The sequence below is a fragment of the Callorhinus ursinus genome, unplaced genomic scaffold, assembly GCF_003265705.2.
Source record: "Callorhinus ursinus isolate GAN/ISIS: 27379988/994484 unplaced genomic scaffold, GSC_fseal_2.0 scaffold2, whole genome shotgun sequence".
Classification (NCBI taxonomy): Eukaryota; Metazoa; Chordata; class Mammalia; order Carnivora; family Otariidae; genus Callorhinus; species Callorhinus ursinus.
In genome coordinates, this window is record NW_027397064.1 from 99,954,460 (window position 1) to 99,977,972 (window position 23,513).

General features: G+C 35.7%; 1 protein-coding gene and 1 pseudogene across 4 annotated transcripts in view; one reads left to right on the forward strand and one right to left on the reverse strand.

The window, feature by feature from the left end:
* Positions 1-23,513, forward strand: part of PTPN4 (protein tyrosine phosphatase non-receptor type 4) — a 192,316-nt gene that overhangs the window by 69,170 nt on the left and 99,633 nt on the right. For all 4 annotated transcript variants that reach the window (XM_073885052.1, XM_073885066.1, XM_073885059.1 and 1 more), the window contains 4 exons: positions 3,185-3,229; positions 3,492-3,544; positions 3,913-4,033; positions 7,702-7,789. In XM_073885052.1, the coding sequence (XP_073741153.1) occupies positions 3,185-3,229; positions 3,492-3,544; positions 3,913-4,033; positions 7,702-7,789 (307 nt within the window). The remainder of the gene's footprint in view (positions 1-3,184; positions 3,230-3,491; positions 3,545-3,912; positions 4,034-7,701; positions 7,790-23,513) is intronic.
* On the reverse strand, positions 5,517-5,586 carry LOC112813171 (U4 spliceosomal RNA; annotated as a pseudogene).

Sequence of the window (23,513 nt, forward strand, 5' to 3'; positions counted from 1 at the left end):
CCATAAAAGTCTCAGCTATAAGAATATAGGTCAGTGATTATATTCAGAATTACTCTAAAAGGTAGGTGCTAAATTAGCAATCTGTACCTAAAGCTACCTGTAGATGGGCTGTGAGATGTTACCATGTTGGCCATTGTTTAGAATACTGTGGTGATGTGGAGCAACAAAAGAATAAATTAAAGATATTTAGCTGTATCTGCCAGTCCTCAGGTGTTTATAATACAGGGTTTTCAGTAGACCAAGTAAGAAGAGTTAGATTGACATACTTGAGAGTCCTTTTCTGTGTGTCTGTTGAGGGCAGGGTGTTACCCTTTTTATAAAAGAATTTAGGAATGTAGGCCCTGGATTAGGCAGTCCTAACATTCAAAACTAATATTATTTCCAAGGTAATTTATGTTGAAAAGCAAAGTTGTGTTATATGAATAACCTTCAGTTTAATGTGGTAGCTCTTAATCAGTCAAGCTTTGTTGTTGTTAAATAATTAACAAAATCTTTTATTTTAATAAATAATTCTTAGTATTGTAAAACTTTTCCTAATTTTGGCTTAACTTCAAGGAAACTACTCTGAATTAATGAAAATTGTGAATTATAAAACATTTTTAAGGCATTTTACTATTTCCTGGTAAATGTAACCTGAAATAAAGTAGCAAAGTATTCCATAATACATATTTTATGTAATCGGAGTCTTAAATATATAAGAAATATTTGTAATTAAAAGACCAATAATTTAAAATTGGATTTCTAATGTTTTTAATATTTATGAAAAGTTTGTTAGCATAGCAATTAAAATATTGTCATTTGCAGCCACATTCATAACTTACTTCACTCAAAATAATGTCTTTGAATTCCTTAATGGAGCTTGAATGTGTTGATTCTTTTATAGCCTGTGTTTAAAACATAATCATGGAATAGATGTATCTCAATGATAATTAAGTTGTAATATCTTCCTGAAGTAGAAGGTAGAGCCACGTTTGGTAGGAATCAAGCAATTACTTTGTGCTCAGTCTGTTGTCTAGAGGATTATCTTTGTTTTCACTAAAAATAATGTATTCTTTCCAAGAGTCCTTTATAATAGAATGTCCTAGAATCTTGTAACTGGTGATATTTGGTAAAATGAGTTAAGTAGCTAGTTTTCATTATATTACCATAGAGTATATTAGTGAATCTCTACCCTCACTACAACTTAGAATCACTTAGGGGAACTTTAAAACATGCTGATGCCTTTGTCATACCCCTGAGATACTCTGATTTAATTAGGTCTCAGATGGGACCTGTGCATAGACATTATTAAAAGCTTCCCAGGTGATTGTAATATGCAGCCAGGGGTAAGAAATACCCCTGTAAAACTTTAGTGCTTGGGTAGCCTTAATGCAGTGGTCATGATAATAATATGACACCTTCAGCTACAGTTGCTAAATTTTAAGGACTAGTTTAAACCCACAAAACAGGAAACATGCTACACCTCCTTACCTTGAGATTCCATTCTAGATAAGTCGTACGAAAAAGGACCTATAGAGCCTACAGGTCATTTGGTATTAGCAGGTGCTGGCAACCTTAGAAGTGGAGTTTTCTCAGGAGTCATGACACTACAGATGACATTTCTTTGGTGCCTTTTTTGTGCTTAGGTATACTCAATACGTAATAAGTGCCCATGGTATTGGTTATTGTCTGGATTAGAAAAGCTGTATTATTTTTACAATTATTATTAAACATGTCATTTCTGTTATTTACCTCAAACATTATTGATCTATCTTAAAAGTCTTAATTGTCTTTAAAAATTGGGTTTTTATCACCTTATTTGGGGCCTGTGGGATACATATACTAGACAAGTGATATTACTTCCTTTTTTACAAATACAGAAATTAAGGCTCAGCCAAATTTTAAGTAATTTGCTAAAGAGCACCGGCTGGTTTAGCTTAGGACTTGAATTCTGGTTTCCACTCTGTCAGTCCTTACTGGGTGGTATATAAATAAAATTCAGCAAGGCATAGGTATTATTTGTGTAAGATTTACAATATTATGTCAAGAATATACGTGCCTTTTCAGTCTTAACTAAAGATTGGTTCCTACCAGGAACCTTTTAACTTTTAATTATGAAACCAAGAAGCTAGGTAGAAATATATTGTCTTACATTGAATAACTAGGTAATATTTACAATATTACATATTAGTTCTCACAGGGAGTTTATGTACTTCATTAATATGTGAAGCCGAATATTTGTATCAGCTTTTAAAAAAACGTTTTAGCGAGTATCTGATTCTCTGAAAGCCTTAATTATGTTTTTTGGTAATTTGAATATTGTCATGGAGCTCTTTAATAATTTTAATCAGCCAGACAACTAAAATTGTTAGACATGATTTTTGATTCTTGGAGTGTGTATGCTTTTCTCAGTGGGGTAAAATAAAGTCTTTTTAAAGCCACAAAATTTGGTCTTCTGCCACCGTTATGCATCACAGGTGACTTGTTGCAAGCATTGACACATCTCTGAGGGAATGACTTACCCCAGTAGTGGGGACAGAAAGACAGTGCCATCTTATAAGCAATCTCAGCATTCTTTTAATAGAAATTTATATTTTTGTTGGTTTTAAAGGAAGTTGGGTACTTGGCAATTCTGATAGGGAAGGCAGCGTAAGTTTTTTGTTTTGTTTTGTTTCTGACTAAAGAGAGCTTTCTTAAATGAAAATGGAAAGGTGCTTTTCTACATTTAGCAGCCTCCGACAGTGTAATGATGAGATGACCATAGGCCTGTCTGCAGCTGGCTTTCTGTCTCAGCAGAAAGGATGACTTCTCCACTTGATCTCTAGTGCATTGCTACTGTCAGCTCTCCTATGTCTCTGACTCAAGTTTTCTGTGTTTCCCAGTTCTAATTTCTACAAACACCAATATTTAGAATATTCTCCCTAATCTCCCTCGGTCACGTAACTCTTCAAGTTTTTATAATAGAAGCTAGTGGAAACAAGTTATTTGAAGTACAGAATTTCATTTGTCAAAGAATTTTAAAGATTGGGATTCATGAATGTATGAAAGCTTATTTAAAAATATCTTTATATGTTAATATATAGATTATAAAAGCAAATATTTAAATATTTCAGTTCTATTAGTTAATGTAAGTATACAATTTTTAAACCCTAAATGTTGTAATTCCAGTAAATGCTAAATGCTATCTCTTGCTTTTTTTTTTAAGGTACCAGTATTTTTTGCAAATTAAACAAGACATTCTTACTGGAAGGTGGGCTATTTTAAATTTTTAATGATGGGCTTTAAAAGTACTTTTAGTTGTGTATTATTTAAGTAAGTCATGATCATTGCAAATGAATTATCTATTGAAAGATGGTTACATGCAGCATGAATTTTTTTTCATCAGGTAAGTTCTTTACTTATAGTTAAAATGTAAGTCATGGAAATTTCATATGTGAATAGTATTACATAAATTACAGTGCTTTTGAAATTACTATATTTAACCTTGGGTTATGTATTTTCTGTTTTATTAGATTGCCCTGTCCTTATAATACTGCTGCCCTTTTGGCTTCATTTGCTGTTCAGTGTAAGTATCAACCCACTCCTGAGTCACATAGCATGTGATTGCATGGTCTGTGTTGATAGTCCAATGCCTTTAATGCAGGAGTTCTTTAGACATACATTACTATACAGAAAAAAGTGATTGCAAAGGAAATATAATGGAACATTCAATTAGTTAGCAATTACTTAGATTTCTGAAAAAAAGTTTTTCTGAAGTTGTTTGAAACAGGATAAAGTTAAGTGTGTTGGAATAGCTTGCTTACATGGTAGCTAGCAGTTAAACAAATATTTTACTTCCAGAAGTAATAATGGAATTCACGACATTGCTGATTTGGCTATCAGAATTACAAAACGTGTCTATTAAATTGTGACTACTTTCCTTCCATGTAATAGCTGAACTTGGAGACTACAATCAGTCAGAAAACTTGCCAGGCTACCTCTCAGATTATTCTTTCATTCCTAATCAACCTCAAGATTTTGAAAAAGAAATTGCAAAATTACATCAGCAACATATGTAAGGATTTACTTACTTTTATGCTTATTTCATTAACTTCTTAGTGGTATCTTTTCTAGAGAAATGTTTTAAATTATTTCTAATGTGATTGTTATATTTACTTAATACAGAACAGTTACTGTTATGTAAAATAGTAGAATTGATGTAAGGAAATGTGAGTTGTCTATACTAAAAAAAAATCATAGCTAATTTCATAGAATATATGAGGCTTTCTTTCATTTCTAGTGAGAACCATAAAACTATATGTAAACAGAAATTTGCTATTGGGACGCCTGGGTGACTCAGTTGGTTGAACCTCCAGCTCTCGATCTCAGCTCGGGTCTTGATCTCAGGGTTGTGAGTTCAGGCCCCATGTTGGGCCCCATGCTGGACATGGAGCAAACTGAAAGAAAGAGAGAGGGCGAGGGGGAGGGGGAGGGAGGGAGGGAAGGAGGGGAGAGGGGGAGGGAGAGAGAGAAAGAAAGGAAGGAAAATATTTGCCATTATGTAAAGTTGACAGTTCTTTAAGAAGGAATTTTAGAATATTAATAGTATGTTCACAGATCAGTTGTTACAGATCAATCTACTTAGCAATTCTTTCTTAGTTTTTAGCTATGTGAAAGGAATCATTTGGTAATGAGCCAAGAGGAGAAAAGGAACCTTATGTAATATAAGTTAATTTTTAAAAGTCTTTTAAAAGTAGCATTTTTTCATTCATAACAATATTCAACTTTGATATTTTCTGAGTCTTCACACTTGATCTTAGCCAAAAGGTCAAGAAGCGATATTTCTGAGTCTTAATTTTCTGTGACATAATTTGTTTCAAGAAGAGATTTATTGCTTTGAATAGAAAATAATACTGTTTATTGGTTTACTTTTGCTTTAACATGCAATTCAAAATGCTCAACGATGGAACTAAGGCAGTATTGCTTACTGGCTAAGAAAAAGTTTGAACTAGAGAACCAGACTGCCTGGTCTGAAATTCTGGTTAAGACAGCACTTACAATCTTGGCCAAATTGCTTTCTATCTGTGCTTCTCTGTTTCATTATATGTAAATTGGGGATAATAAAAGTATCTACCTCTGGAGTTAATGTAAGGATTAAGTGAGTTTATATACAAAGTACTCAGAACAGTGCCCAGCACATGGTAAGCACTAAAGAAATATTAGCTCTTAATAGTAAGGAAACTTAACTTTCATTTGGTAATGGCCCATCCATGTATCTAAAACAGGTTGGCAAACTGGCCCACTGCCTATTTTTGTATGGCCCATGGGCTAAGAATGATCTATACATTTTAAATGTTTGAGAAAAATACAAAAAGAAGAATAACATTTTGTGGCATGTGAAATTTTGAGAAATTACAATTTGGTGTCCATAAATGAACACTTAACGGAGCATAGATTGCCTTATTTGTCCTCATGTCTGTGCTTTCAAATAACAGCAGAGTTGAGTAGTTGTAGCAGAGACCATGTGAGCTAAAAGTCTAAAGTATTTACTATCTAGCTCTTTTAAATTAGCGATAATCGTGCCTCAGATAAACCTCATTGGCTACGATACTGCCACTGCGCAAAGCTGTCTAGCTCTTTTCGATAAAAGTTTGCTGACCTCTGACATAAAATGAGACTAATAAAATGAGAATTTCAATAGACTGGCCTAATGCCGGTGAGGGGGCTATTTTGGTCTAACAGTAAAAATGCCATTTGTAATAAAAGTTTTACACATAGCATATCCAAATCAAGCGTTTAAAGATAAACCAGATTTTTTTAAAAATTTGCCAGTAGTGGAAAAATCTCTTCTGTAAGGAAAAAGTTTGACAAGGTATTGATTATATGTTTGTATTTGGTTTAAAGAAAGGATCCTCAGATCTTTAAACAAAGAAAAAATAGAATCATCCAGTTTAACTGAGGAGTAGGGGGTGGGATGGGGAGGTAGAATATTTTTTTTAACTTAATTGAATTTTATAGAAAATTGAGGTATATGTACTTTTATTAGGAATCCCATTTTTCTGATCATGCATTGGCAGGCTCTTGGCTTCCTTTTCTGATATCATTAGTGAGTGAAAGGTTGATATCTTTGCTTTTGTAATTTGCTGTTTTTGTTCTGCTATATATATACGTATAGTCAGATAACATCAGATAATTAAGGTTTTTAGAAGCACATATAATATAGGAGTAAATCTGTTTTGAAAGCCTTTGCTAGAGTAGTAGTTCTCAAACTTGAGTTCATAAGAATCACCGGGCACATTTCTTAAATATAAACACTTTGGATGTTATCCCTTCTATATCAGATGTATACAGCAGTACTTCTGAAACTATCTGTGATGAAAGACCAATTTTCCCCCCAATCTGTCATGGAATGAAACTTCTGAAAGATATAATAAAAGTGAATTACTAGGAAAGTAGAATGGAGAAATAGAGACGTAAAAAATTACAAGTCTTTGTTTCTCTTATTAGATTCAATAGACTTGAAATTACTCTGCCAAAATGCTATGAAATATAAAAGACTTTGACTCTCTCTGTTTCTGTACTTGTTATGAATCAACACCTGACTGTACACCATACTCTAAGAAGCAAGCTTTGGAAGTTGTCTCAAAGTTTGCTTGTTTCAGAAGCACCTGTGATTTAAATGCAGATACAGTATATGGACCAAATTTTGAAAATTTTGAAAAACACTTCTTCTAAAAAGTTGTCAGAGAGTCAGTGACTTTGTCAGCCATAAGAACAGCTAGGGACTTTTAAAACCTCATCCATTTTTTTAAAATATAGTTGCCACACAGTTATATTAGTTTCAGGTGTATAACATAGTAATTGGGGAAGTCTGTTCCTTAAGCTACACTCACAAATATAGCTACCATCTGTTACCATACAACGCTATTACAATACCATTGACCATATTCCCTATGCTGTGCCTAATGATTCCTCACTATTAACTCATTCTATAACTGGAAGCCTGTATCTCCTACTCCTTTCACACCATTTTGCCCATCCCCTTTGGCAACCATCAGTTTGTTCTCTGTGTTTATGGGTCTGTTTTGTGCTTTTTGTTTCTTAATTTTTTTAGATTCCACATATAAGTGAAATCATATGGTGTTTGTCTTAGTCTGACTGATTCACTCTGTATAATAACCTCTAGGTCCATCCATTTTGTCACAAATGGCAAGATCTCATCCTTTTTTATGGCTGAAAACCATGTCATATCCATTCATCTATCAATGGACACTGACTTGCTTCCTTATCTTGGCTGTTGTAAATAATGCTGCAATAAGGATAGGGGTGCATATATTGTTTTGAAAGAGTGTTTTCATTTTCTTTGGGTGAGTACCCAATAGTGGAATTACCAGAACATATGGTATTTTTAATTTTGGGAGGAATCTCCATACTATTTCCCACAGTGGCTACACCAGTTTGCATTCCCACCAACAGTGCACAAGGATTCCTTTTTCTCCACATCCCCTGGTGCATTCTTGTATTTCTGGAAAATAAAATATTCTGCAAAATAATGATTTGTGTTCTTGAAAATGTACCCTCCAGGTAAGTTAGATATTACTGTACAGAACTAAGAGGAGTAGTCATGCATGGTGTATATAAAAGGTTCAACTAGAATGCTGAAATATTTCCAGGTAAATAAGCTTTTTTTCTAATTTTGCCATATTTTTGATTGGTATAATTTTTAACATAATGTCTTTACAGAGGTTTATCTCCTGCAGAAGCAGAATTTAATTACCTGAACACAGCACGTACCTTAGAACTCTATGGAGTTGAATTCCACTATGCAAGGGTAAGTGAAGAGAACTAATTTGATGTTGTTGAGTTAGGCTCCATTTACTCAGTACCAAAGTTTTTATTTAATGCCCTGTTAGGATTAAGCAACAAATGGAATAACTAGTGAGTGCTGCCAACATAGTTGCACTGAAAAGTTCCTCTGAATAGAAGTATTTTCACAATCGGGGCGCCTGGGTGGCTCAGATGGTTAAGCGTCTGCCTTTGGCTCAGGTCATGATCCCAGGGTCCTGGAATCGAGTCCCGCATTGGGCTCCCTGCTCCTTGGGAGCCTGCTTCTCTCTCTGCCTCTCTCTCTCTCTCTCTTTGTCTTTCATGAATAAATAAATAAAATCTTTAAAAAAAAAAAGTATTTTCACAATCACGTAAGATTTAATACCTGAAGAGAAGAATGGTTGAAGTGGATTTTTTGTTATTTTTCCTCAAGCTAGTGTTCTATGTTATAAAGATAATTTTTGCAGACCATAAGAGATAATAAAAACTGTACAGGAAAAGTAGGGTTTTTGGCATTCATCATCATTATTATAAAAGATGCTTTTCACCTCAGTGAGGCTTATGTTATTTGTTTTCATCATTTAGTGACATCATTATAAATTTTTATTTATAAAGCACAGAGTGAAGTATATTATCGTACGTTGGTTGTGTTTCTTCTCTGCCACAAATCCCCTTATTGATATGGAATTTACAGTCATTGGCTTCTTCTACACAACACTCTGTAACAACTTTTTCATTGTGTCAAACGTTGCCGCTTCCAAAAAACCCTTTTCCCCTGCTATAGGCATATTTGAAGTGGCTGTCTTTCATTTGTGTGTCTCTACCTAGATTCCTTCTCAGGATCTCTTTACCAAAAGGTTATAGTCCTTTAGAATTACCTGGAGTACAGCTTTTCTACATAACCAGTTTTCTATATAACTTTAGGTTTTCTACATAACCAGCTTTTCTTCATAACCAGTGATTATAGGTAACCACTGGTTGAGTTTGTGATAGGTTTTATATTCTCTTGGGACAAATTGCCAAGCCGAATAAAGATAACAGCCTAAAAGGGAGTTAAGTTTTCCTTAGATAGATATTTTTAATTTATTTTAATACACACATTCAAAGTTCTGTCCCATATAGTAGTTTTATTGTTGAGGGCCTCACCTGGCCATGTTCTTCTAGAGAGGAGTGTTAGTTCTTTTATTTCACAAAGCTTATGTCCGTCTCTCCTTTAAAAAACCAAATAACTTGCTTTCCTCACATGACTATATCTGGTAATTCTGAGTGCTTGTAACTTGGAAATCTATTTGTCTGATTCCATTTAAAATGTGTAGGTAAGGCTCTCTTGAACTTTTCGTTTTCTTTAAAATGTGCCCCATCCCCCTCTGTTCCTGTTTGGGGTTGTTATATTTTAACATGATTCTCCAAAATATAACAGAGTGGTCAATATTTGTGCAACTAGATTTTGTTTTTTATCATAATAAAGTTTGTAAAATGGAACTTTACATATGTGAAGTAAACTGTGGTTAACAATAAGAAGGCCCCTAAATTCAGTCATTTTAGTCCTTAGCAGTTTCGGGTAAAGGTAGTGTACATTGGTATCTGATCTCACTGACTGCTATCAATGAAATACAGTGTTAAGACTTTCCTTTTTTAATTTAAGTGACATGCTGGGTCTCAGACATAATTAACCATATTGTTATTTATTGATTTGATTAAGGTAGGATTTTTTTATTGTTTAAATTATTAGATTATAAAATCCTTTCTAAAAAAGCTAGAAATGTAGAGTAACACATTAAGTTAATTTAAATTTTAAGTGGTCAAAGTTATTTAGAAATGTATTTGTACTGATAAAAAATGCCAGGGAAGGATGTTTCTGTTGTGTGATACAGAGAACTCAAGAAGAAAACATGCAGATGTTCAGTGAATGTGAAGGGGAATTTTACAACATCCTGAACAAAAAGGAAAAAAAAGTGGAGGGGAGAGGATATATAAAGAGAATACTTAAGTTTTAACTCACTGTCACAAGCAAAAGTGTGTTTGAAATAATATTTTATTTGGAAAAACGAGGTAAGATGTTTTCTCTCTGCCTTCAAAATGTAGATTGAAAAAGTCAGAGAGTAGAACAAGTTATTTAATAGCAATCTGCAAAATACAGATAGGTTTTAGAGCATTCATTGAGGTGGGTCTGATAGGTCCCTTGCATAGTGTTGGTGCTAAGGATTACTTAGTTGAGCAAAACATCAATTATCTTTGCCCTTATGGAGCTTGCAGGATGGTGGGGGAGAAAGAAATGGGGCATGTCTTGACAATTAAATATGTGAAGTCATGAAGGGGAAAGTGCAGAATGCTATGGGATTATATGACAGAATATCTAATACAGCCTGGGAGCAAAGGGTAGGGAAGGCTTCTAAGAAGAAGTAATTTACTAAAGCCAGAAGAATGAATAAGAATTAGCCAAGAGAGTTGTTTTCACCGTGGACCATCAGCATGAATAAAGACCTGAAATCAAGAGAAAACATGGCATACTTGAGAAAATACGAACATTTTGTATGCCTAGGAGATTATATGAATAAGGGAAAAGGGAAATGTAAGAAAAAAAGAATGAAAACTTCAGAATAAAAGGGAGAGAAAGATTTGGGGTGAGAGAGCAGGGGGATATTTTGTTTTTTAAAATAACATAGTGGGGGCGCCTGGGTGGCTCAGTAGGTTAAGCGATCACCTTCTGCTCAGATCATGATCCTGAAGTGTCAGGATGGAGTTCCACATCAGGCTCCCTGCTCAGCAGGGAGTCTGCTTCTCCCTCTGACCCTCCCCCCTCTTATGTGCTCATTCTCTCTCTCATTCTCTCTTTCTCAAATAAATAAAATCTTTTAAAAAAATAACATAGTTTTTTTTTTTGGTGTGTGTGTGTTGTGTAAGTTTTAGCACAAGTATAGATTCATGTAACCACCACCACAGTCAGAATAAGGACAGTTCATTACCCCATAAAATCTTGCGTGCTACTCCTTTGTAATCTAACTTTCTGCTCCCCCCCTCCTGCCCCACCAGTCCCTGGCAATCACTGGTCTGTTCTTTGACTCTATAGTTTTGTCCTTTCCAAAATGTCTCATAAATGGAATCCTATGTTATGTAACCTTCTGAGACTGGCTTTTTACAATAATACATTTAAAATTTAAGTTATTGTGTGTTTCAGTAGTTCATTCCTTTTTTTTGTTTATTCATTCACCCATTGAAGAACATCTGAATTGTTTCTGGTCATTTCGTTTTGTTTTTGTTTTTTTATTAATAGACTATGGCAAAAAATTCATTTACACGCTTTTGTGTGGATTTAAGTTCTCTTTTCTGTAGGGTAAAACCCCGGAGTGGGATTGCTGGGTCATATGGTAAGTGTATATTTAGCTTTATATGAAACTGTCAGATTGTTTTCCAGAGTGTCTGAACCACTTTGTATCCCTACTGGCAATATTTGCAAGTTCCAGTCATTCACATCCGTTTTGGCATGTGGTGCTGTCCATTTTGTTTTGTTTCTTTTTAAGCTTTTCTAATAGGTGTGTTTCATCTCATCACGGATTTACTTTGCATTTCTCTAATACTAATGATGTTGAGCATCATATTTTCTCTGATGTCTGTTTAAATGTTTTGCGCATTATTTAATTGTTTCTTTTTTGCTCTTTTTTTTAAGAACTCTTTATATATTCTAGATACACTTTTTTTTTAAAGATTTTATTTATTATTTATTTGAGAGAGAGACAAAGATAGAGCACAAGCAGGGAGGAGAAGGAGAAGCAGGCTCACACAGGGCTCGATCCCAGGACCCTGGGATCATGACTTGAGCTCAAGGCAGACAACTTAACCAACTGAGCCACCCAGGGGCCTCTAGATACACGTTTTTGGTAGATATGTGATTTGCAAATATTTTTTTCCCACTCTTTGGTTTGCCCTTTTATTCTCTCAACAGTGTCTTTCACAGAGCAAAAGAGAAAGTGACAGATTCTAATATTCCTTATTCAATTACTGATAGAACATCTACCCAAGTTTTCAGCTTCATTGTGAATATCTTTTTTCCATAGGTATTTGTAATAATGATGAAAATAATTCTACTGAAAAGTAAATTTTGCCTGTCAGAGTTTCAAGAAGAGGAAAGCCTCTTCTAATGATGCTATTTTGATTATTCATTCAGTGAATATTTCTTGAGCACCTTCTATGTTGCAAGTCCTGTTTATAGACACCATGGATACAGCAGTGAATGAGGCAGATAAAACCAAACCTTCTGAAACTTGCATTCTGTTGGGCAAGACAGATTATAAACAAATAATTGAGTACATCAGAATACATAGCAGACGTTCCATGGAAGTGAAGTTCAGTAACAGGCAAAATACCAATCTGTACTTTGGCAAAATACCAAAAAATATCCATTTTTTCCTGAAGTGAGAATAGCAGTCACCCCTGGAAAGGTTTTATTAGCTGGGAGGCTCATGAAGCAGCCCTCTTGGATTTTGAAAATATGTATATTGGTTTGTAGTGGTTACAAAGATGTGTATATACGTATGTATATTATACATGTAAAATTTTGGGTTGCACATTTAAGATTTGTACATTTTACCATATATACATTATACTCAATTTTCTGTAGTTAACTGAATAAGTAATAGATAATAATAGATGCTATGTAGAAAAATTACCTGAGAAAGGGGATTGAGGCAACCAGAAGTAGGGTATCAGGGAAGCCCTCACTGAGAAGATAAACAGAAGGCGTTCTGCATATACCTAGAGGAAAGGAAATATCAATGAAAGGCCATGAAATAGGTTGCTTAAGGAATAGCAGAGAGCCTAGTATGGCTGGTGCAGTGTGAGCTAGAAGAGGAGAGTATTGATGAAGTTAAGGTGGAGTAGGATTTTATAAGACATTTAAAGACTTTGGCTTTTAATTCTAAGCAAGGCCATTAAACAGTTTGAACAGGTAAAAGACATGGGATTTTGAAAAGATAACAGTGGCAGCTCTTTTGAGAGAAGAGCCCAGCTAGCAGACTGTTACCATGATCAATGTGAGAAATAATGGTGGTTGTGAGAAGTAATCAGATTTTGTATATATTTAGAAAATGGAAGCGACAGCATTTACTGATGTATTGGCTATAGGGTGTGAGAGAAAAAGGATTCAGGAATGATTCCAAAGCTTTTGGCCTGAGCAACTAGAAAAATGGAGTAACTATTCAGGACGTTGGGACCAACCAAGAAAAGCAAGTGTGGGAGGGTGGGTCAGGAATTAGTCTTACGACAAGTTAAATTTAGAAGACTTTTACAGATCCACAGGAAGGAGGGTGGGCAATTCAGTGTACAGTCCTGGAATTCAGAAGGGAGGTCTGGACTGAAGATAGGCATCTGGGAATTGTCTGCTTACAGCTAATATTTAAAGCCATGAAATGAGAGCACTGAGGGGAAATCTAGAGGATACTGAAGAGAAACATTCACAGAGCTGGAATACTTCAGAGATTAGACGCTAGAGAGATGAGGAAGAACTAGGAGAGGAGACCAGGAGGAAGCAGACCTTTAGACAGAAAGAAGGCCTTTCATTCTTTCAGACACATGTGTTTCTTTGAAGCCAAGCGAGTCAGGAGTGATCAGCTGTGTCAGATGAGAACTGGATTAGAAACGTGGACATCGTCAGTGACCTTGTAAGAACAGTTTTGTGGTATTATGATGGCCAGAGGCTGATTACAGAGTATTCAAGAAAGACTGTGAAGATAGTAATTTCAAGAGATTTTACTGTACTGGACACAGGTAATAATAATAGTCAACACCTAATAGCATTACTAAGGGCCCCAGTGCCTTCTTAGGTAGGACTTTATGTCAGATTTTTTTTTTTAAGATTTTATTTACTTATTTGACAGAGACACACACAGTGAGAGAGGGAGCACGAGCAGGGGGAGTGGGAGAGGGAGAAGCAGGCTCCCCGCTGAGCAGGGAGCCCGATGTGGGACTCGATTCCAGGACCCTGGGATCATGACCTGAGCCGAAGGCAGATGCTTAACGACTGAGCCACTCAGGTGCCCTGGACTTTATGTCTATTAATCTCATATAATCCTTACAACATCCCAGTGAGGTAAGAGTATTATCATCTCCACTTTACAGATGAGGAAAGCGAGACACAGAGATGTTAAGTAATTTAGCTATATGATAACTATTTCTGTATTGTAGAACCAGTTTATAGCTTCTTCTTAAGCCTTGTTTTTAATTTGCGTGTATTTGAAAACTTTTTGGCAGATTGGTTAGAATAATCAAACAATTGAAAAATATAATCCCCTGAGGGGCGCCTGGGTGGCTTAGTCAGTTGAGCGTCGGACTCCTGATTTCAGCTCTGGTCATGATCTCAGGGTCCTGGGATCAAGCCCTGTGTCAGGCTCTGTGCTCAGCGGGGAGTCTGCTTGGGATTCTATCTCCCTCTGCCCCTTGCACGCATGTTCTCTCTCTCTCTCTCTCTCTCTCTCTCAAATAGATGAAATCTGTAAATATATATTCCCTTGAAACGGAGAAAATCTCTTCTGTCAGTGTGGAGCTGTGTATATGACTTCATCGGCATCACCCTACAGCATTCAGATCACCCAATGACTTTCTTTTTTACTTTTTTTTTTAAAGATTTTATTTATTTGAGAGTGAGGGAGAGCACAAGGGGGATGAGGGGCAGAGGGAGAGGGAGAAGCAGGCTGCCCGCTGAGCAGGGAGCCTGACGTGAGACTCTATCCTAGGACCCCAGGATCATGACCCACGCGGAAGGCAGCCACCCAACCAACTGAGCCACCCAGGTGCCCCCACCCAATGACTTTCCATAATTCTGCTGTGTGCTTTCATTCATCACAACCTGTCTAGACATAGCTTTTTTGTGTGTGTTTTGTTTTGTTTTTGGCATCTTTATGAAACTACTTGTATTCATTTTCACTGAATAATTTGAATTTACATACACTGTTAAGCCTACGTAAGGAACACAGAAACATTTTTTTGAATTAGTGAATGTTACACCTAAGTACATAAACATTTATACAAACATAAACATTTTAAATCAGTCATGGGGGAAAACAAAACTAAAAGGTTAAATAGAAAATAATTTCAATGTAGATTACAGAAAAATTTAATATTTTTATTTTATTCATAATATTTTTATTTTATATTCATGCTTCATATTTATTCCAAGCATTCTTTTAGACATGTAATTAGAAATATAGGAAAAAGAGATAGGCATTTAACAGGAGAAATACAAATGATTGATATTGTGAAAAATTGCCTGTTTTCCCTAATCATCTAAAATATAACCATGAAGGGCACCTACCTGGCTGGCTCAGTTAGTAGAACATGCAGCTTCTGATCTCAGGGTCATGAGTTCAAGCCCCATGTTGGGTGTAGAGATTACTAAAAAAATAAATAAACTTAAAACAGAAATCTAAAAAATAAAATAAAATATAACCATGAAAGTAACAATGAGATACCAATTTCATCAGATTTGCAAAAATTCAAAGAATTAAAAATATCCATTTTTGGTCAGAGTATGCAAAGTGGACATTCTGAAACATTGTTGAAGTATAACTTGTAACTTAAACCCTTTTGGAATGCAAATATTAATGTGAATATAATCTTTGATCATTCATTTCTCAGATTCCATCCTTTAGAATATTTATATAGGTGTTTTAATTAATGTGTTCAAGGATTTTTATTACAATATTGTTTGTAATACTAAAAAATTAGAAACACTGAATGAACAGAAATGGTTAAGAAATTATGACAAATCCATAGTTTGGAATAATATGCAGCAATTAAAATTGAGTTAGAGATATATATTGATATGAAAAGATGTCTACAAAATGCTAAGTGCAAAAGAAAAATTGCAGAATAATATATCCTAGTTTTTGTTGATTAAAGAAATTGTGTAGTTATATATAATATATATTTATATTTTTTTATAAACAAAGATCTAGAAAAGTATACATCTCAAAGTATTAATAGTGGCTATCTCTGGGGAATGAGGCAGAGAAGGTAAGGGATGGTCATTGACTTCTTACTTGATATTTCTATATTGTTTTGAAATCTTTTAATAATTACAAATAAGGGAATTATTTTAATAGCTACCCCACACCACTTAAAATTAATGTTGCTCACATCCACAATACATGAAATTTTAGTGGGACTGAGTTACTTTACTTCTAACATGTGACAATAGACAGGCTGGAATATTAAGTAGTCATAGCTGTTTAGTTTGTGTTTGGAACAGTAGTCTCCAAAGGAAAGGAGGGAAGGGCACTATAGGGGAACATGAAATGAATGGTTGAGGATGGGTGGAAAATATTAGAACATCCATTCATATCCTAAATCTCATCCTTTTACGTTGATTTTTTTAACCTATTATAAAATAAAACAGAGATACAAGTATGTACTATATTTTGGTGAACATTGGCGCTTACCTCCAGGTCAAGCAGTAGATTTTAATTTTTTAAAATTTTTTATTTTTATTTATTTGAGAGCAAGAATGAGAGAGCATGAGCAGGGGAGAGGAGCAGAGGGAGAAGCAGACTCCCCACTGGGCAGGGAGCTCGATTTGGGACTTGATCCCAGGACCCTGGAATCATGACCTAAGCTGAAGGCAGACACTTAACTGACTGAGCCAGCCATGTGCCTTAAGCAGTAGATTTTATTTTATTTTTAAAAATTTTTTTTTAAGATTTTATTTATTTATTTATCTGACAGAGAGAGACACACACACAGCGAGAGAGGGAACACAAGTCGGGGAGAGGGAGAAGCAGGCTTCCCGCTGAGCAGGGAGGCTGATGTAGGGCTCGATCCCAGGACCCGGGATCATGACCTGAGCCGAAGGCAGACGCTTAACAACAGCCACCCAGGTGCCCCTAAGCAGTAGATTTTAGCCAGCAATTCCAGAAATACTCTTCGTGTTACAGCCTCCAATAACAGCCTCTTCCTACATTGAGGGTTTTTTTTTATGATTTTATCACCCAAGTGTGCCTTCCTAGATCCTACAACTAGGTTTTGCTTTTTGTTTTTTGTTTTTTTTAACTAGATAGCTTTAAATCTGTTAATCCCTCCTTTCTTAAAATTTTCTTGTGAAAGAATTTGACCATTTCACCTTTAATTTCTCATGGTCTGGACTTTACTGATCACATACTCATGGTGTAATTCAACATGTTCTGCTATTGTGTGTATTTCTTGTAGATTGGCAGCTTGATCAAGGGGCATATTCACAGTTAGATTGATCCCTTTTTTGTGTTATTTCATCAGGAGGTACATAATGTCTGGTTTTCACTTTTTTTTTTTTTTTTAATGTTAGCAGCCATTGATGTTCAGTGCCTAGATCTGTAAATTCACTGGAGGCTGCAAAATAGAAATATCTTAATTCTATTTTTGTTTTTATTTATTCATTGGGATAATTTTATAGGGAGTCCCCTCCCTTTTACTCATTGATTACCCAGTAGCACAGTTCATATAAGAAAAGCAAGGAAAGTGTTACTTGATTCTTTCCTCTTATTTTACCAAGTTTTCAGGGTAATGAATTGGTTCCCTGCCATCCTCAGAGATACACATTTTTTAAATAATATCATTATTAATTCATGGATTAAATATTTTTGACAGGTTTCAATATATTACCATTTTTTTTCCTTATTGAAGCTCAGATTGTCCCTTGTGGCCACTTGTCTCTTCTTTTGATCCGTCAGTCCTTTTGACATGACCTTTGTAGTCAGCTTCCATGCTGTCTAGTATTTTGAGATGTTTCAGGCTCATCTTATCTATTTACTGCCATAGACCAGGAATTAGCTATTTCTTCAAGAAGTCTTTGTTTCTTTTAATGCAAAATGATATTTCAAAATCTCATTCTGACTGTTAACAATGTTCATTCCTACTGGTTTGTCATTATTTCTATGTTGTTTAAGTGTACCGAGTTGGAATCTTTGTTTCTACATATCTATATTGAGATACATAGGATATTTGAATTCTTAGAGGACTCAAGGGATTCCAGAATTAGAATATTCCACAGTTATGTTTTTATCACACATTATACTTAAAACTATAATTGTAATATCACCATATCAGTTATTACTGAAATGGTTAAAAATTTTCCCCATTTTTTTATGGCTGCTTTAAATTTACATTGTCAAGTCATATACCCATTGCATATTATAATCTCTCCCTTTTAATCATTATTTAACCTAAGTTCCATAGGTAACTATATATTTAAAGCTCATTACAAGTATTTATAATCAGAGATTATATGAAACATTCTCTAGTATTGTGACTAAGTAAATATAAGGATATTACCATCAGTAATCAATTGAGAAACACTTATTTGAGAACCAGGCTCTGTGAAGAATGTGAAATTGTATAATGGTTCATAGATGCTCAGAGTATGACCACAGACTGGCGATGATCCATGGACTACTTAGTACTGGTCCATGATGAGATAAGTACAGAAATTGAGAGTTAGCATTGAGAAAACTTTATAGCATTCTGACACCAACCGTATGATCACTATAGTTTGTAGAAGCATTAATACCTGACAGATTAGAAATTTAATCAAAACAAACAAACCTAACTGGTCCTTCACCACAGGTAGTTTACCATAGGTGGTCCCTATGTATATACTATCCTAGCTGTTGTCACATAGCTGACAGTAATTATGCATTTCAGATGAGTGGTTTAAGAGACAGATAAATATCCAGGTGAGAAATTTGTAGATACGGGCTAAGGAAATTTTCACAGAGATGGACTGCATCTAGACTTTGGTTTGGTGTGATTAGTCAGAGAGACATGAAGACGTCATGAGAACTGCATTAACAAAGCGTGTAATTATGAGTACACAAAACATCATGGAACTGGCCTGAAAGGAAAAGACCGTTTTAAACTAGTTAGAAAGGGGAGATAAAATGGGATGAGATGGTTGTTTAAAGACCTTCAGTGCCAAGCTAAACAGCTAAGACATCTTCCTACTGATGATAGAGATCCATTATTTTTTTTTAAAGATTTTATTTATTTGTCAGAGACAGAGTGCACAGGCAGAAGGAGAAGCAGGCTTCCCGCCCAGCAAGGAACCTGACAACGGACTCGAACCCAGGACCCTGGGGTCATGACCTGAGCCTTAAGGCAGACAGATGCTCAACCAACTGAGCCACCCAGGTGTCCCGAGATCCATTCATTTAACGTATGAGTACAGTTGACTCTTGCACAATGCAGGGCTTAGGGGCGTCAACCCCTTACTCCTCCCACCAATACAACCAGAAATCTTCATATGACTTCTGATTTCCCAAAAACTTAATTGCTAATAGCCAACTGTTGACCCAAAGCCTTACTGATAACATAGTCTATTAATAAATATTTTGTATGTTAAATATATGTATTATATACTATATTCTTACAATAAAGTAAACTAGAGAAAAGAAAATGTTACTAAAAACATCATCAGGAAGAAAAAATACATTTACAGTACTGTATTGATAAGTGTACTCCATCTGTTTACAAGATAGTCTGTTAGTACCTATATCAATATTATCTTATAGATACAAAACACTGTAGACGTTAAATGTATTACAGTAGACATCAAAAATGAAAAGTTAATGTGAAAAAGAAATTCATATTTATTTACATGTGTAATGATTCATACATTGATAATTAAGAAGTAGTATGAATGCTTTATGGTAGTGTAGCCTATATTTTAATGAATGAATCCTTACAAAATGTTCATGGCATACAGTATTGCAGTTGTAGCCCTAATGCAATATGGGAAACATTGTTAATTAAAAAAATATCTCCTTACCTGTGATGACAGGCTGATAGGTAGCCTCTCCAATTATGAGAGAAAGAGGCATGCTGCATGATAATGTAAGTTTTTGAAAGCAAAGTTAATAAAACATTAAGAAAACTAAGGTGCCTGGTGGCTCAGTTGGTTAAGCGACCGACTTTTGAGTTTTGGCCCAGGTCATGATCTCAGGGTCCTGAGATCAAGCTCCCCATTTGGCTCTGTGTTCAGCAGGGAATCCGCTTGAGATTCTCTCCCTCTCCTCCTCTGCCCCTCCCTACACACATGCTCTCGCACACTCTCTCCCCCTTTCTTTTTCAAATAAACAAATCTTTAAAAAAAATTAAGAAAATTAACACCTTACTAACTTTATATTAGATACCTCTGAGTTTATTCCTATATGAGGATAAGCTGTCCACTTCCATACAAGTCTTGCACGTGATGTTCTACAGGCAGATACTTAGACGTTGTTGATGATGACACAGAAATTTCTCATATACTTCTTGCCATACAGTTAGATTTCTGCACAAAGATAACCACACACAGATACAACAGATAAGTTTACTAACTGAATGGCATGATGATTATTTACTGTTCATTAAGTGGAAGTGAATTGTCATAAGGTCTTCATCCTTGTCGTCTTCACTCTGAGGAGGAAGATGAGGGCTTGGTCTTACTGTCTCAGAGATAGCAGAGGTGTAAGAAGTGGAGGAGGTGGAAGGAGAGGCCGGTGTAACTTGGTGTAACTTTATGGAAATGCATTGTAATTTCTGCCTGACTCTCTTGCTTTTTCATTTCTCTAAAAAAGTTTCTATGATGGTACCAATTCTTCTTCCACAGTCTGCTTTCGTTTTAGTGCGCATATCATAGAAGGGCCCATGTTGTAAAAGAAGTCAAACCAGTCTTAAATAATCGGAACTCTTCTACCAGATTGTCAAATGTCAGTTCATTTGCTGTGCTGCTTCTTCTTCGTTGTCATCTGGCACTGGTTTGGAAGCACTCAACCTCTATCAAGTCATCTTCTGTTAATCTTCTGATACGGTGTCTGTTAGCTCTTGAATTTCTTTGTAGGTCCATATCATGAAACCTTTCACCCTCCATCTTTTTGCCGTGTCTGCAATCTCTTTCATGATTTTCTTGACTGGCTGTGTTGTAAATTCTGTAAAGTCATGCATGGATGGCATCTGGACATAGTTTTCTCTAGCAGGAATTTTTTTGTTTTGGGCTCAATGGCTTTCACAGCCTTTTTTATGACAATGGCATCCTCAATAGTGTGAGCTTTCCAGACTTTTATGATGTACTATCAGGGTTCTTTCCTGTAGCCTGGACAATCCTTTCCATAGAGACCATGTGTAATGAGCCTTACAGGTCCTTATGATCCCCTGATCTAGAGGCTGAATTAGAGATGTTATGTTTGGGGGCGAGTAGTATAATACTTTGACATCTTTGGTGTTGAACTCTTGGGGTTCTAGATGGCCAGGTGTATTGTCCAATATAAAAAGAACTTCAAAAGGCAGTCCCTTACAGGCAAATTACTTTCTTACTTTGGAGACAAAGCACTGATGGAACCAGTCTAGAAAACGGGTTCTCATTGTCCAGGCCTTCTTGTACAACCAAAAGACTGGCAGATGGTATTCATCTTTTCCCTTCAAAGATGGAAGGTTCGCAGTTTTATAGATACAGGCAGTCCTGATCATGAACCCAACTGCATTTGCACAAAACAGAGTTAGCCTGTCTTTTTCTGCTTTAAATCCACAGGCTTGCTTCTTTGCCTTACTAATAAATGTCCTTTGTGGCATTTCCCCACCTCCCACCCCCAGAATATGGCATTTTAATCTGTATTAAAAACCTGTTCAGGGCTCCTGGGTGGCTCAGTTGGTTAGGCGACTGCCTTCGGCTCAGGTCATGATCCTGGAGTTCCAGGATCAAGTCCCGCATCGGGCTCCCTGCTCAGCAGGGAGTCTGCTTCTCCTTCTGACCCTCCCTCCTCATGTGCTCTCTCTCTCTCTCTCTCTCTCATTCTCTCTCTCAAATAAATAAATAAAAATAAAAAAATAAAAATAAAAACCTGTTCAGGTAGATACCCTTTTTCCTCAGTGATTTTCTTTCTTTCTTTTTTTTTAAATTTTATTTATTTATTTGACAGAGAGAGAGACAGAGAGGGAACACAGGCAGGAGGAGTGGGAGAGGGAGAAGCAGGCTTCCCAGCCGAGCAGGGAGCCCGATGCAGGGCTCAATCCCAGGACCCTGGGATCATGACTTGAGCCAAAGGCAGACACTTAACGACTGAGCCACCCAGGTGCCCCTCCTCAGTGATTTTCTTAATGGCATCTGGGAACATGGTTCCAGCTTCTTGTTCAGCAGAAGCTGCTTTTCCTATTATCTTGTCATTTTTTAAGCCAGACTTCCTTCTAAAATTATCAAACCATCCTTTGCTTGCATTAAATTCTTCAGCTTTAGATCCTACACCTTCCCTTTGCTTTAAGTTGTTGTGTAATGACTTCGCTTTTTCTCAGATCATATCAGAGTCTGTAGGTATAGGCGTACTTTTCTTACAGCACTCTAGTACCCACATAAAAGCATTTTCAATACGAGATGAAAAGGTACAGTATTTGACACAAAGTACCAGGTTTCTGTGCATGCTGGTGTAGTTGGAGCAATGGTTTCACAAATTTCCTGTTCATTTTTTTACAATAGTCCTCTCACTGGATTCATTTGTCTTGAAACAGTAGGCAACCACAGCTACAGACCTCAATCTATGGGACATATCAAGCAGTTCAGCTTTTTCTTGTAATGTCATGATTTTCTTTGCTTCTTGGGAACAGTTCCAGCATCACTAAGTAGCACTTTGTATGGGTATGGGCCCCATAATGTTATTGGAGGTTTATAGTATTACACTAAACACATTGAAAAATAAGCAACAACTGTGAGAGATCACTTTTACTGCTATATGCAATTTTTTGGAGAGACTGAACTGCTCACACAGAGGTGATTGGTGTCACACCGTGTTTTAAGCAGATACTGGCAACATTTGTACTCACCACCACAACAACAGGAGGTTATGAAATTATTACAGTAATACAGTATGTACTACAGTAAATGTTATACAGTTACGATTTCATACTGTATCTTTACATTTGTTTACATTTCTCTCAACTGTAATGGTGCCATGTGTGGTCTGTAAGTGTGTAGAAGTTTTGGTAAATCTTTTTATAATAGATTCATGTGTATTTTATGGTAATAAATGATAAAGTAGACTAGAATCTATATATATTTTAAGCAGTCAAGACATACCTAACTTTAAATTTTTTTTTTGATATTTCTAGACTCTGTGGTTTGTCTGCAGGTGTTTTGAAATTGTTGAAAATCTCCAAAAAATTTTCCAATATATTTATTGAAAAAAATCTGCATATAAGTGAACCCACATAGTTCAAACCTATGTTGTTCATGGTCCTCTCTGGATTCATTTATCTTGAAACAGTAGGGAACCACAGCTGCAGACCTCAATCTATGGGACATAACAAGCAGTTCAGCTTAACAGACACTTTTCTACACATAAAAATACAGCAGTGGAATAAACAAAGGCCGTGTACTTTGCTACTTAGGTTCTAGTGACGAAGAGTAAAAAATAAACAGATTAAACAAGGCACTTTATGGCATAATATTAGATAGTAGCAAGTGATAAAAAGAAAAGCAAAGATTTTAAAATAAGGTGGTCATCAGGTATTTTCCTATACATTGGAATGAATAGCATTTGTGTCTATTAAGGACATAACACTTGTTATTTTGATCTTGCCCACTTCCAGCATCACCTTGGGAACTGCCAGTTCAAATCTAGATATAGCTATAATTTAAGAATTTGAGTTCCTAGATATCCTGAACGTGTTTTCTTTTTTCTTTTTCTTTCTTTCTTTCTTTCTTTCTTTCTTTCTTTCTTTCTTTCTTTCTTTCTTTCTTT